This window comes from Vanacampus margaritifer, chromosome 8 (genome assembly GCF_051991255.1).
Source record: "Vanacampus margaritifer isolate UIUO_Vmar chromosome 8, RoL_Vmar_1.0, whole genome shotgun sequence".
Lineage (NCBI taxonomy): Eukaryota > Metazoa > Chordata > Actinopteri > Syngnathiformes > Syngnathidae > Vanacampus > Vanacampus margaritifer.
The window spans coordinates 6,946,090-6,960,999 of record NC_135439.1 but is presented as its reverse complement, the minus strand read 5'-3'; the positions used below and the strand labels follow the sequence as shown (position 1 = coordinate 6,960,999).

At 39.5% G+C, this 14,910-nt stretch overlaps 1 protein-coding gene across 2 annotated transcripts in view; it reads left to right on the top strand.

Annotated features, from left to right (window-relative positions):
* Nucleotides 1–14,910, top strand: part of LOC144056298 (kinesin heavy chain-like) — an 89,815-nt gene that overhangs the window by 14,595 nt on the left and 60,310 nt on the right. For both annotated transcript variants that reach the window (XM_077572946.1, XM_077572945.1), the window contains exons 2-5: nucleotides 9,789–9,876; nucleotides 13,119–13,192; nucleotides 13,433–13,537; nucleotides 13,766–13,814. In XM_077572946.1, coding sequence (XP_077429072.1) covers nucleotides 9,789–9,876; nucleotides 13,119–13,192; nucleotides 13,433–13,537; nucleotides 13,766–13,814 — 316 coding nt within the window. The remainder of the gene's footprint in view (nucleotides 1–9,788; nucleotides 9,877–13,118; nucleotides 13,193–13,432; nucleotides 13,538–13,765; nucleotides 13,815–14,910) is intronic.

Below are 14,910 nucleotides of genomic sequence, written 5' to 3'. Positions count from 1 at the left end.
GCGGGCAAACCTCTGCAGCGTTGTCACTTTTCATAACGAAACGTATTAGTCATGTCTGTCTCTTCACCACTGTCTTGGATGGATGGATGGACATCTGTTAGGGCTTAGACATTTAGTTGCGGTCAAGCCTTTTTTTGTATATTTAAAATGGAAAAAAATGGCATACAAAGGATCTCGTGTTGACATTTTTATTGTTATTGCGATTTTTTTCCTCCACGCTTTTTTGCCGCATAACAACTCCCACATATTATATAGCGTCTGATTCCACATTACTTACAGTATTCACACAATTTACCGTTAAGTATCAACTTTTCCCCATTCATTTTCAATGCGCCAGACATGTCTAAACTGCTAAGTGGCACAGTTGGCAAAGTGCATTGTCCAGTAACCAGGAGGTCATCATTTCATAATTTATCTCTCAATTGACTTCATCAGTATTCCACATGCATTCAAATATTAACATTCAGCTATTAGCAGCTTCCCACACAATTTCTCCAGAAATTGCTCTTAGCCTACTTGTATTTGTCATATAGTTGCCGAGGGCATTAATTTACTCAACTGCAAAAAGTATCAGATGTCAAGTTGGGGTAAGACGTTTATTAGAGGGGATGCCTTTATTTGTAATGAAATATTTTGATACTTAAGGGCTCTGTAGATCTTGTTGATGACTTTGTCTTACCTCGTAAACCATTTATTTTCTCAACTGCTGAAATTAGCAGATGTCTATTATAGTTAAGATTTTTATTAGGGGTGAGGCTTTTATTTGTTTTTAAACACGTATATTAGTGAGCTCTTGTTTACCTCATAACGTGTGGATGTCATTTACTTAATAAGCTACTGACACTTTCAGGGCTCTAATACGTTTGAGATGTTTATTTGGGGTGAGGCCTTGATTTGTTTTTAAAATCACATTTACTCATTAACTTGCCTGGAGCATTTCTGTACTCCAGTATGGAATGTTTATTTGGAGAAGACCCTTGTTTGTAGTTTTTATCAAATAGAACTTGCAGGCTCTACTTAATGATTTCCTAACAGAGATTCAAACTCAGATCTCCTGACTGTAAGGCAGACATGCCAACCACTATTTTACTGTGCTGCCCTAATGCGATGATGCGTGTTAAAAGAGGCAGATGGGCAAATGAACCCAGCTTTTCAATCTTTTCATTTTTTTTCTTCTTGTCTCGCCTGACTGAATGCCTTCTAATTATTCTCTCCGCCGTCCTCTCCAATCCATATGTTGGCTAACATTAAGCTCAATTTCTTGTGTGAAAAGTTAATAAGAACCAATTCTTGCGTTTTTTTCTTCCCTAAGTCTAATTTCCTACCTTGATGAATTATGCAGTATTTTTTTGCTCCGATGGACTCGCTTGTAGATTGTCATCAGGGAAAAAACACCAAATGTGAGATAAGACATCAAATTTAAGCTGCGAGCTGACTTTTTAATGACGAGTCCTGGAAATGATCACATTAAATGGCGTAGGCCAAAAAGCTTGGCAGTTTACTGTCACCCATCTTGCGAATATCGGTTAATATTTTTTTGCAGTTGACTATACCATGATGAAAGTTGAGTCGAAGTCAATTCATCATTGACGACAATATTTGGGATTCCATCCACCCGTTTTTATATCAAGAAATGCGAAAATAAAACTGAATGGAAATGCTAGAAATTCAAAAAAGGGCCCAAAATTCGCAAAAAAGTTTTTACGCTTAGTGGGGTTGGATTTTGAAGTGTATCGAAAAAAATGCACATTTTGGCTATGAAAACAGGAATAACCGCTGGCGAGACCGGATACACGTTGTACGTTTTGACCGGATTTTACGTCACATGTACGTTTGTAGTCCCAAAGCAATGTCGGACGATAAAGTAAGACATGTTTGGGGGGACGAAACAGAAATGTTTTGGGGATTAATTAAAGAAGCGAATATTAATGCTATTTTAGATGAATTACAATCAAGAATTACAGAAGCAATCTCATACGACGTCATCACACGGTGCAGTCGCTTCCTGGTCTTCTTCTTTTAAATTACTGGTGGACGCATCTCTATGGTGTATATCGCCACCTACAGCGGTGGAGTCCCCTCTCAATATTCGCAAAAGAACAACAGATGCAAACGGGCATAAGTCGCATGTCCGTTTTGCGCATTTTCAGTAAATTGGCTTAAAAATTTTGAAACAATTGGATGGAAACCTGACTATTGTTTTTTTGTTTTTTTTCCACACAGTGCAGTTGTTCATTAGATTGACATAGACATGGATAAAAACTATGGTGTCAAAATTTGTGCTTTAATTTTTATTTTTTTAACACGCGATTAATGACCACCCCTTACTTTTACTGGGGGAATTCCAGTCGCGACGCAGCAGACAGGTCCACGTCAAAATTTTGAAGTATTTAATGTTATAATAATGCATATATTTGTTCAGACTGGGGTCAAGTTGTATTTAACAATTTAAAAAATGTGCAGAATTTCACAAGTTACTTCATGTTAAATATTATATAGCTCTTAATATGCTGTCAGCAACGTCTTACAGATGCAATTATGCCATCTAGTGGCAGAAAAATTGCCTCAACACAAATTAACGTCACACTTTTTTTACAGTACAGTACATCATTTTTAATTTTAACTCAATTTTATGAATTTTTATTAAATTACTGTATCAATGACTAAAAGATGCCGCCATATTTCTATTAGTGTAACGTGTCAACAAGAGTATATAAACTTAAAATATTTTATTTTAGAAGAGATATAAAATTTGATTATTAAAGTCATGCAATTAATTATAAATTAAAAAAACACGGTGACACCCCTAATAAAAAAAAACACATTTAAAAATACAACTCACTCTAATGAGGATAGACTGATCGCTAATGCTAATGATGTTAGTGCAGGTTGTTTTTCCATTTTTCAACCCTTCATCAGCTTGCTAATAATAAAAACGCAGATTCCAAGAGGCATCACCACCAGTTTATTTTCTTTTGCACCATGCATCACCACTGCTACGCACTTTGCCCTGAAGGCTGTTTGCCAGTCAACTGTGCTTCGTTGGACCTCTCAGAGGAGTGAATTAAGGAGGGAAAAAAACCCACTGTTTTGCTAATACACTTTGACATGCAGTCGTAACGAGGAGATCTGCTAATGATGTTGGGTGCAAGCCTGATGACGTGTATTTTATATGCAGCGTGAACTCTTCCAAGCGTTGCACGCTCACGTACAAGAGCGGCAGTCGGTCAAGACGAGGAGACGAGCCGCTGAGCTTAAATGGCGGCCTCCTCGTCTGCCTCGAGATGTGTGGGCGGTTTAATCTTTTTATCTAACGCAGCTCAGCCTTTCAAATATTTAGCAATATGTCTTGAGGAAAGTGGAAGGAGTTGAACACTTTGTGTTGAAACATTCCTCCCGTGGTGAACTAGAAGTTCATTTCAGGACACTTTTTTTCCCTAGCCATCTAATTTTTATACTGTATCTTCATTAGGGACATGGCTAATATTTACCATACACGCAGGTATTGTTGTCCGGTGCGTGTGCGCGTGTGAGTGTGTATGTGTGCTTACTTAAGTGGCATTTCAGTCTCGGGTAATATGTCACCCCATTTAAAATGACACGTTGGCCTTTTGTTGATAAGTGACCTTTCGTGGCTGTACAGATGGAAAATAACTGGCAAGCAGATTCTGACTAGGCTCATTTTTAATGAGCAAAGTCACTTCCATGCTATAATACGCATTTTAACTTAATTGAGATTGCAACAGGGACATATTTGGAGGTGCAAGGATTATTCGATGAATCGACAGCTAACTATCAAATAAATGGATTAAAAAAAACATATTTAAATTGTCCAAATTGTCCAAGACTCATCATTTTAGCTTCTCAGCAATATATATCCTCTAATTTTTGTAGTACTCCATAAAAGCAAACTCCTCCTCCGACTCCTGACCACTCCTTCTAGCACATAGCTCCGCCATTGACGTTGGTTCACTTTGTTGTCTGTCTATATTGTTAATTGGATTAATGGGCTGCTCCCTCTAAATTGGTGTAAAATGGAGGAAAATAAAAATGTAATATCGGCGCATCTGCCCCAAAAGACGCCAGCCCACCGGGCATCTGCCCTCTATGCCAGGTAGCCAGTCCAGCCCTGCCCTAAATACACCAACAAAAATATGGTTAAACTGCTTTGTAGCGTGCTTCGCCGCGATTGTAACAGGTCCAATATTATTCTTTAATCATAAGTACCTGTAATGCCTTCAATTACAGCATAAAGCTCAAGTGCTGTGTTCCACCTTTTTTTCTCCAGCTTGATGATTCCTCACTCGCTTTTTGGCAGCGGCGTGCTCTTAAATTGTATTGATTATTCCTCTCACGTGGGACGTTCTCCCCCAAGAAAATCACTTCAGCGAGATTATGCAGAAAGAATGAAACGAGCAGGCTGTGGTTTCTGAAAGCTCCCGTGGAGGGGAAAGGTGATCCACAGGCATATTTAGACATTTCATTCATTTTTTGAGGAAAATGAAAAACGGCTGTTTTTTTGTGTCAGACACTTTCTCAAATGTCTCATATATCGTAAGTTTGATGTTTGGCGCTTCATGTCATCATGTCTCATGTTTTATGCCTGAAATCTAAATTTTCCTCTCTCTCTCCTCCCACATCAAGCATTTCTATTTTGCTTTCTTATTTTCCCTTAGCCCTCCTCTCTCTCTCCTTGCATGTAGTCTTACACGTCTTGTGGCAGACAGTAGCAGATTGTTGGTCCATGTGGGCGTTTGGCACGGCGCTTACTGTTTATTTGAACCTCTCCATATAAATGCCGCGGGTCTATTTTTTAATATGGTGACACATACAGTAGTTATAGGACATTTTCTACATATACAAGAGTCTGTTTTTAAAGGACTTTATTTCAGCTTCTTTGGTTGATTGAAGACTTTGGGTGCTATTTTCGTAAAAAAATAACATTTTTGTGCCAGGGCAAGTCTAGTTTAGTGTGTTTGTGAATTTGGCAAAAGTGGAAAAGCGGTCCGGTGCATCTAATGATTTTCGTGACCAAATTTAGACTCGTTTTTAGACTACCTAAAACCAGGTCTAACTTGTGGCGCAGGTGATGGATTGTGATTTTGGTGGATTTAAATGAGGCGCAGGTCGACAAATTGTTCTCATTATCATCTTAAACAATATTTTAATAGTACGTAAAATGGGCGATTATATATCGCTGTCGTCGAGCTGAAACCTCAAGTCACGGTTGGGCAAATTTCATATTTTTCACAAATCTCTACTTTCTGTCTGTGTCATTTTATATTAAATTATTGGACAATCTAAATGGTTGAAAATGGATTGTTCTCTTTGATGAGGCAATGTTAATGGTTGAGCCAGGTTTTGGCCTGACACCAGTGATATATTTGATGATTCTAAATTGTCTGTAGGTGTAAATGTGCCCTTTGATTGGCTTGGAATCTGATGCAGATGGATAAAGACCTTTTTTTTTTTTTTGCTTTATGCAATTGAAACTGAGCATGCTCATATTTGTAAAGGGAGTCTTTTTGATACAACGGCTCTCATTAGATTGTGCAAGTGCAGCTACAGCCATAATATTGTAAGGAAAATCCATCTCCTCCCTCTCGTCTCCTCCCTCTGTCACGAGCATCAAATCCCTTTATGCAACGCGGCAGCTGTAAAGTGGGAGGTCATTGTGTTATGCTGCTCCGACTCTATGTCTAACGCATTCAGCTGAGTGGAACAAATTACTCTTTTTTTCCCCCCTCCACTAATGCTTGGTGTCAGCATTTCTTCAGGAAATGTAATAGATTAGTCCCAAGCCGATGCAACACAAAGAGATGCTGCCTGTATCAAGACAAATACACTCATTTTTGATGTATTAATTCAACAACGTGCTTACGATTGCGGTTGTCGAGCTGTACAGTAGGAGGAGTGTGTAAGTGATATCTATCGAGTGGAACCTCGAAAGCAGGAAGCGTCATGGAACCGGAGCAGCCAAGTGGCTCTTCAGGGAACGTCGGGCAATATTGAAAGGAACGGCAAACAGAATCTCGTAGGTTCAGGGAACGTGGGAAAAGAGACGATTGGTAAGATTAAGTAACAAACAGCGTTGAGAGCAACCCTTGCTGAACGTTTGCCAGAGTCAATATAGAATCGCTCGGTGGCAAGAGAAACTTATTTTCTTGGCAGACAGGAATATATTTGATAATGTGATTATGTGGTCAGGGAGATTACAATGTCAGTAAGTCATTCACTCCCAGCTATTTTCACCAAAGCAACTCCCTTCGCTCCCGGCTGTTTTACTGGAGTTTGACTGATTTTGCAAGGCCAACAGAATATTGTGTTCTATTGCTATAAAAACATGGAACCTACCAAAAGAAATATTAGATTATCTTCTTTCATCTGGGAAAAAAAAGTCTATTTCTATCTGTTTTCGTTTTGCAGCAATTAGCATTAGAACATAGCTAAGTTTCATCATTATTCACAAACCTGTTGAAAACACTGGGGAAAATAGCTTGTTGCAAAATGGCTCTGACTGATCTCTTATACTCTGCGGCCACCTGCTGCACGTTTTTGTAATAACTACCATTCTTCAAACGTCCCTCTTCAGTTCAGAGGCTGCATCAAAGCCTTCTCTAGGCTCTAGCAAAAAAAAAAAAAAAAAAAAAAACATTAACGTATAAATATGTCTTTGGGAGCCTGGTAATATTTAAACTTGAACGTATTTAGACGTTTTGGGGAGCAAATGAGTTAAGAAAGTGGCACTGCAAACTATAACCATAATTTTAAAGAAAGACCTATATACAGTATTCCATTTATCCATCCAATTTTTCCTTAAAATTGTGTGAAACTAATGGCAATTTTCTATTCTTCTACTTTCTAATTTCTAGTTCCCGATTGTAAAAAAGGGGGTGGCCGAGATTCCACAAGACATTGAAATAAGGTCTGGTATCAACTCGATCTTGATACCAAGTAAAAATTCATCCTGTTACTCGCTAAAATAAAGTTTTGTGAGACATATATAGCGAAACAGGCTAAAATATGTTTGGGAATCCCACATTCACGTTGACTTATTAGATAAAATGATGTTGTAGATTCAGTATTTGCCGACTTGACTCAAAATAATTGTCACTTCAACATGAATCAATGCCAGGCCGGCGGCCGCTTTTATTGTGACAAGACAAATGTCTCTTCTGACAAATTTGATAAATGAAGACTTTGTGATTGAAAAGGCTAAATCTCACTATTATTATTACAAATCACAAGTGAGGCACGATTGCCACATGCTGCTTTTTGTCAACCCTGTCGCAGGGAAAGGAAGAAAAAAAGGTTGAAAAGCAGCAGAGCTCCTCTGTAGTAGTACTGCAAGGGATTATTTCGTGCGCTTTATCTCAAAGGACGTAATCATGGCTCACAGCGTCCCCGCAGATTGTATGGCCTTTATAGAAAGCGCATGAAAATGCTTATTTATATGGCAGATTATGTAACAGCGAAGAAGGTGGAACAGCTGCGGATGTATAGTACATGCCTAAATCAATCTACGCTGGATGAGTGGCAGCATAATTTTATTATTATTGCAAGGCCTATATAATGAGGATTATGTTGGGGATTTAAGCGCTTTACATTAACAATGGAGGAACATTCCCTCGTTAACGCCCAAGGAACAAGATGGAAGTCGTTTTTCTTTTTAGCCTTTCTCATGACACTCCCTTCATTATGATAATCGGTATAAAGCCAATACCAATACAGTATAACATTATAGTTATTCATGGCCATAGCAGTTGCCTATGCTATGTATTTACCTCCACTAGCCATAAAACGTGACTGGTTATTTGAAGATGCTTCCAAATCCGACTAAAACATGACCATCATAAAAAATGACAGTTGGCCACTCACCTCCGCACATTGGCTGTCAAGCCTGTATCGCGTCCTGAGGCACCTCATACAATATGTTGTACCGTATCACTTTTTGTTAATCCATAAAAAGATAGCATGAAAGTCAAGGAAGATGTCGGTTATTTCAGAAAAAGGACGTGGGTGAGAATAAAGACAAAAAAAGAGGGATATATTGAAAGACGGGGCTCGCTTCCTTTTTTTTTTTTTTTTTTTTGCTTCTACAGGAGAGCTCAGTATTGTTCATTCGATTTGACATCATCATTGCGCTCCTTTTTTTTTTTTTTTTTTTTAAAAATCCAACAAATCAATTAAAAAAAAATTAATAAATGTTTTTTTTTTCTTTTTTTTTTTTAAAATACATATACATATATATATACATATATACACATATATATATATATATATATATACTGTATATATATACCTTTTTTTTTGTATGTGGATGAGTATGTGTATGTGCGTGTGTGTGTGTGTGTGTGCGTGCGTGCGTGCGAGCGTGTGTGTATTCATCAGTTCACCTAAAGCCCATTAAAAAAAAATCCCATACTAATAATATAATATAATAATAAATTGCCAGATGCAGAAACATCAATGTAAGTTATCACGATGTAGTGGCTCTCGCTAACAGACAGAATTAAGTAACCGGAATTAGGTTAAAAAATTCTATATACGTAGACCATGTTTCTATAAATTTTGATATTTGGTTTTTATTTGAGGCAGATATTTTTTCCATTAAAATGTGATTCATGAGGAGGTTAGACCATTGGTCGATATTCAGAGTTTGTTTATTTCAGAGTTTGTTTATTCGGGGCTCGCTTCCATTCGTTTGAATGTATCTGAGTTATATGCCGCTCACACACTGTATATTTTGACCATAAACTTGAAACGCTGTTTCATCGTTTTGACTTTAATTTCCCACAGTAATCGCGCCATTTTAAAGTTATTTAAAGATCTATACCTACAGGTGCGTCACATTTCCGTGTTTATAGCTCCGCTCGGCCTTCCGTCAGCAATGAATGTCCGCGCGGAAACACGAAATATTGGTTCCGGCTCTTCCAGGTTGCATAAATATGTTTGTTTTTTTATTTACTGTGACTTTTACAAGGAAATCTGACTTAAGTTGAAGTTTGGGTTACATTGCCAGCGTAGGAACGGAACTCTGCCGTAACTTGAGGGCTCCCTTTTCTTTTGGTAGGTTCCATGTTTTTATAGCAGTAGAACAGAATATTCTGTGGACCTTGCAAAATCTGTCAAAATCCAGTAAAACAGCTGGGAGCGAAGGGGGCTGCTTCAGTAAAAATGGCTGGGAGTGAATGAGTTAAGCACTGACTGAAGCAGATTTATGTCCGGGTCAGTACACTACAGATGGTTCTTCTAAGTGTGTACTGTATGTTGTATTGTTTTATCTTTAAAGGTCAAATTCTTTGGCCTTTCAGAATGTTTAATAACTAAATTGGTGGGGGGAGCTCAACTGGTTGAAAGGAAATGGAAGCACTATTCCTTTAGTGGCTTTGGTCTGACAAGAGACCCATTTTGGTTTCTTCCTGCAGCTCATGTCTGTAGTTTGTTTGGCTGCATGCGTTCCCCCTCCTCCCGACACGATTTGTCGTCCTCGCCTGACTTGGCTGGTCAAGTCCTTGACTGCTGCCTGTAATGGCTTCACCTCCATGCCTTCTCGCTCTGTGTGGACTCACAATTCGCAGCGATAAAGGAAAAAAAGACACACAAGCGCAGTGTGTGTCGACAGGACGCCACAGGATACATCCTCCATAAAGCATGTCTAGTGGGCACAGAGGCAATATTTATAAGCTGTCAACTTTTATTGAAACATCTTTTATTGATGATGGCTGATGATGGGGCGACCTTTTCTTTTGGAAATATAACAAAAACGGCGTGTCTGTCTTTTACAGGGGAGGTGCTATGTGTTTGACCAGGTGTTCCCCACAAATGCCACCCAGGAGCAGGTCTACAACACTTGTGCCAAGCACATTGTCAAAGGTGAGTCCCCAAACCACTTGATTCTTCTCTGGGATGGCTCAGCCCCCAAGGATCTGGATTTGGAAATAATTGGGAGTGGTTTTAAGAGACATGGAGGCGGTAATGTTTTGTTTGCAGTTAGTCACTCAGTAAGTTGGTTGGTTAATCAGTTTGTCAACCAGTTTTGGGTGATTTGGCTACATTATTGGTCGGTGAGTTTGGTTAGTTATTTGGTTATTATTGTTAGTCAGTTTGTTTGGTAATCAGTCTGTCAGTTTGTTAGTGAGATAGTAAGTCAATCAGTTTATTAGTCACTGGTAGTTAGTGTTGTGGAATAGATCTTTTCCTCCGCGTGTTCGTTTTCTTTCGGGTAGTGAGAATGTTAGTTATCTGGATACAGGCTGGAGATCGATGAAAAGTTCCTTCGAAGCTTTTATTTCTACAGAATATTCCGGGCACAAGTGAGTTACAGACAATGGCTGCAGCCTCTCACAAGTGCGAAGATTACAGAGGACTTACAATATTCTTATACTATCTTGAAAGGCGGTACCACACAGTTTCCAGTAAACAGTTCAACCGGAGTTGACCGGACATGAGATAAAACTCAAGGACATCATTCAAACACAGACAATGGCCCATTTGAGGAATAGAGGAGGTTTTTCAGTCATGACTGCACCTGGCAGAAATTGCGATAACACTCACAAAGATACATCCGCAGAACAAAGCTCTACTGAGAAAATAAGGAAATTAAAACAGTTATGACAAAATCTGGGCAGAAGACCGTCTTCATTAGCTAATCAGTCAATCTGATAGCTAGCAAGTCAATCTGTTAGTTAGCTAATCAGTCAATCTGATAGCTAGCAAGTCAATCTGTTATTTAGCTAGTCAGCCACTTTGTTAGATAGTCAACAGTCAGTAAAACACTCAGTTTATTAGTTGGTCAGTCGGTCAGTTTCTCTGTCAGTCAGTTAGTAAATTAGCTACTAAGTATGCATATTAGTTAGGCAATCAATCCGTCATTTTTTTAGTGAATCCTCAATCCGAGGCATTTTTTCAACCCACCTAATATTCAGCCAATTTGTTAGTCACTCTGTCATTTTGTTTAGTCAGTACTTAGCCAACCAGTCAGTCAGTTAGTCTGTCCATCAGTCATCAGACATTTTGTTAGTCAGCCAGTCACTCAGCCACTTAGTTGGTCAACTCACTTAGTTAATTAGCTATCTACTTAGTTTGTAGGTTAGTCAATAAGTAGTGCATACTAATTAGCCAACCAATCAGCCAGTTGGTCAGTCAGTTCATCGGTTGACCAGCCATTTTGTTAGTCAGTTTGGCTAGGATAGTTCGCTTGTCAGTCAATTAGTCAATCCATAGTCTGAGCTAATCCAGTCAATAGTTAGTTTGTTAGTGACTAAGTCAGTTTGTTTTTGTTTGTTAGTCACTTTGCCAGTTAGTCTGCATGTTAGTTAATTATTTATCTACAGCCTTCTTCCGTCTCTGTTTACATTATAGCTCCTCCGTCCACTGACGGAGTTGAAAGACATCAGCAGAGTAAACAATCATGTTAGCGCAATTACATGATTGCCTCCAGGTCTGCAGTGGACCAATATATATAGTATTGTAATTCACATCATTATGGCTGCTCTGCCTTGGCAGAGCTCTGCACTCCGCTGAGTTGCAGAATCCATTCACTCACTGGCTGCGGGAATGAACAGCTTCTTCCAAACGGATGTGAGAAAAAACAATTCCAGCGACACGCGCGTTTCAAAAAGCACACAGCGTTGATCACAGTCAGCTATTATCCATGACAGTCTTTTCATCCGTCACTTTCTCCCAACAACCTGCATCTCTCTTTAAATTTTCCACCTTCAGGCTCATATTTTTCTGCCACGCTCGCATCAAGTGGGGCGCTCCGTTTAAAGCAGACAGAGTGTGGAAGGGATTGATTTGTCAAGTTACATTAATTCTACGGCGTTTCGGGGAAGATAGAATGCAAAGGCAAACACAACTTGAGCATAAAAGTCAGACGACGTGAGATAAAGGATTTAGCGCACGGTAGTGCCTAAGAAGTGGCAGGCGAGTAAGATCTTTGCATTTCTTTAAGGGTCTTGTTTAAATAATATCCACTTTAGTCAGTTAGTCAGTCAGTCAGTCAGTTTGTTGGTTAGTTTGTTCACTATTAGTTGTTGTAGTTTCGCCACCCAATAAGAAATGGAGGAACTAGAGTTGTTGCTCAGTGTGAAAATCAGCAATAAATAGTTGGATGATGATAGAATTCGATACACCCCCCCCCCCCCCCCCCCCCCTTTCAGTTATAATCCGTGTTTTACTTAATGACGTTCCAAAGACTTTTGCCTCAACTGGACTGAAATCGTTAACATTAAATTACAGTGGAGCTAGATTTTCATCACCGAGCATATAACCATACAGCGATGAAGCAAGTTATAGTGCAATTTTTTAAACATACCACATTTTCCAAATCCATATTTCAAGTAAGATTCAGGAAACTGGATAAAAAAGATCTATTGATTTTTAACTCAATAGATGATGAAAGAGGAGATATGATGAAAGAGAAAAATGTCTACTGAGAAAAGATCTGATTAGTCTTAGGTGAGGTGACGACGCAGTTCAAGGTGACAAGCTTCTTCATCTTCTTCTTTGACTCTTGTTAGGCTGTTACCACTGGGATTTATTAGAAGCGGTTTGAAGTTCGGCACTGCGTGTTGCTAATTGCTATTTTGTATAAGTTTTAGGCAGGCAGTTTTTCACTGGTTTTCACTGCTGTATACGAGCTGGAGGTCATTCGGGGAAACCTTGTTTAACACCACGTGACCTGTTTTTATCAAGTATTGTCAAGGATATCCGTTAGGTCTGCAGGGTCAGCTGCTGTGTATTCCTTGTTTATGAAGGGTCAGATGCTGTGTAATATCAAACCAGGCTTAATCCGGATTTGGGCCAGATTTGAACAACAATATGAAAAAAAAAAAAAAATCCTATTTAGCGCGTTCCAATCTCATCAGATCATGTTGTAACATGTGTAGGACCTCATTACATTTTGGCTTCTCGGAACAAAGCCACACATACTGTGTTAATCCGTTGATGCTTTTCAAAAACATCATCCGGGTCCTCCATTTGGGCCCAAAAAATCCTGAAAGCACAAGAAAAAGCAAAACTAGTCCCTTAATGAATCCTTAAATGTTCTATGAACTGAAGTCACACTTGTACAGTTTTCCCACTTTCCCGCGCCTCTGATTTCCCTCTCTCAGATGTCCTGGACGGATACAACGGGACCATCTTCGCCTACGGCCAGACGGCCTCGGGAAAGACTCACACTATGGAGGTACAGTAGCAAGCTCATCAATAATTCAAAACTTAAATCCCTCGGAGCGGCAAATAGAAGCAGAATATTTCTTAATGACTAAAGCCGACTGTATTGCCGCTTCCATCACATCTCGTTTTTCCAGCACTCTGTGGGGAACCACTTTTCCCAGTCCCTATGGGAAGCCATTCAAAGGACCCCCCCCCCCCCCACACCTTCTACCACCTCCTCTTCACTCACATCTCATCTCATCTCTTACAGGGAAACCTTCACGACCCCCAGGGGATGGGCATCATCCCCCGGATCGCGGAAGACATTTTCGAACACATATTTGCTTTGGACGAGAATCTGGAATTCCACATCAAGGTTGGTTCTTGCTTCGTCACACGAACAGGACAAATACGTGCTCGGACCTGTGATGTAATAATCCAAATGCGGGGTAGTCAGCCAAGCATCAATAAATCACCATGTTTAGTGTGCTGTAATCCCCCCCAGTATTTGTTACGCTCGAGGATAAGGCCATGGCAGAACAGATGAATCCGGCATCAATGTGCATGTATCACTTGCATTTTTTGTGTGTGTTTACACTTGCAGGTATCCTACTTTGAGATCTACATGGATAAGATTCGGGACCTGCTAGATGGTGTGTGGAGATTTTGTTTTTAACCATTGAAAGGAAAACTTTTTTTTTTTCATCATAAAACCTTTATTACAATTTTTCTCCATAGGTTTGGCACATTTCTTGAAACTGAAATGACATTCTCACAAATCCCAAAACCACCTTACAATTGGTGTCAACTAAATGGCGTTCCTCATTGCTCTCATTAAATTGCCAAAATGTCTTATGTTTTATTGTATTTTGTTAGCGGCACCTCTGCTCAATCATTTTGACTTGCAGTGCTCACGCAATGCCAAAGGGACAATGAATGGTGGGGGCACAGACTACTTGTATGACATAGAAATTAGATTTTGACACATAGGTAATCTGTTTTGAGAGAGATATGAGCTTTTGCAGATGATCCGTGGTGTTGAGCAAAATCATCCAAGTTCTGTTTGGCAAAAACACTAAGTAAATACCCATGAGCCAAAGCAATTGAGAAGGATCTTTGCAGTTGTGACAGTACCGACTCTTTGTTTAGGAAATTAACTTAGAGTGAAGCATTTGTGACCAGTTTTGGGATGGATATGTGCTTTTGCTAATAAACTGATTTGTGCACAAATGTATCTGATTGGCCAAATGAGCTTGCAGTTGCGAAAATGTAATTTCAGTTTCAAAAAAATGTGCCAAACCTATAGAGAACAACTGTAACTACAGTCAGGATGAAATAGAAGCTAAACATTCTGTCATCCATTTTCTATACACTTGTGAGCTTGAGCCAATCCCGGTTGGCTTTTGGCTAGAGAAGGGGATCCACCGGGACTGGTGACTGATTATCAATCCACTGGTACCCCACTTCTTTGGCCAAAAGTCGTCTCGTCCACAATCAGGTCGAGCGCTGTAAAAAAAAGAAAAAAGAAAAAAGGATGCTTGGATGGACAGACGAAAGAACCTCAAGGCATCACTGCACTTTATTTCCATCTGACGGAGACCCAGACAGACTCATTCTTGGACAGAAAGCCCAATCAGGATACGGAGGAGCAGATTATAAAAAGAAGTGGCACCCAAATGACGGATTAACAATCATCACACAAACACAGGCTGATGCGAGCATCATTGTGCTGTGAAATGGTAATCACGA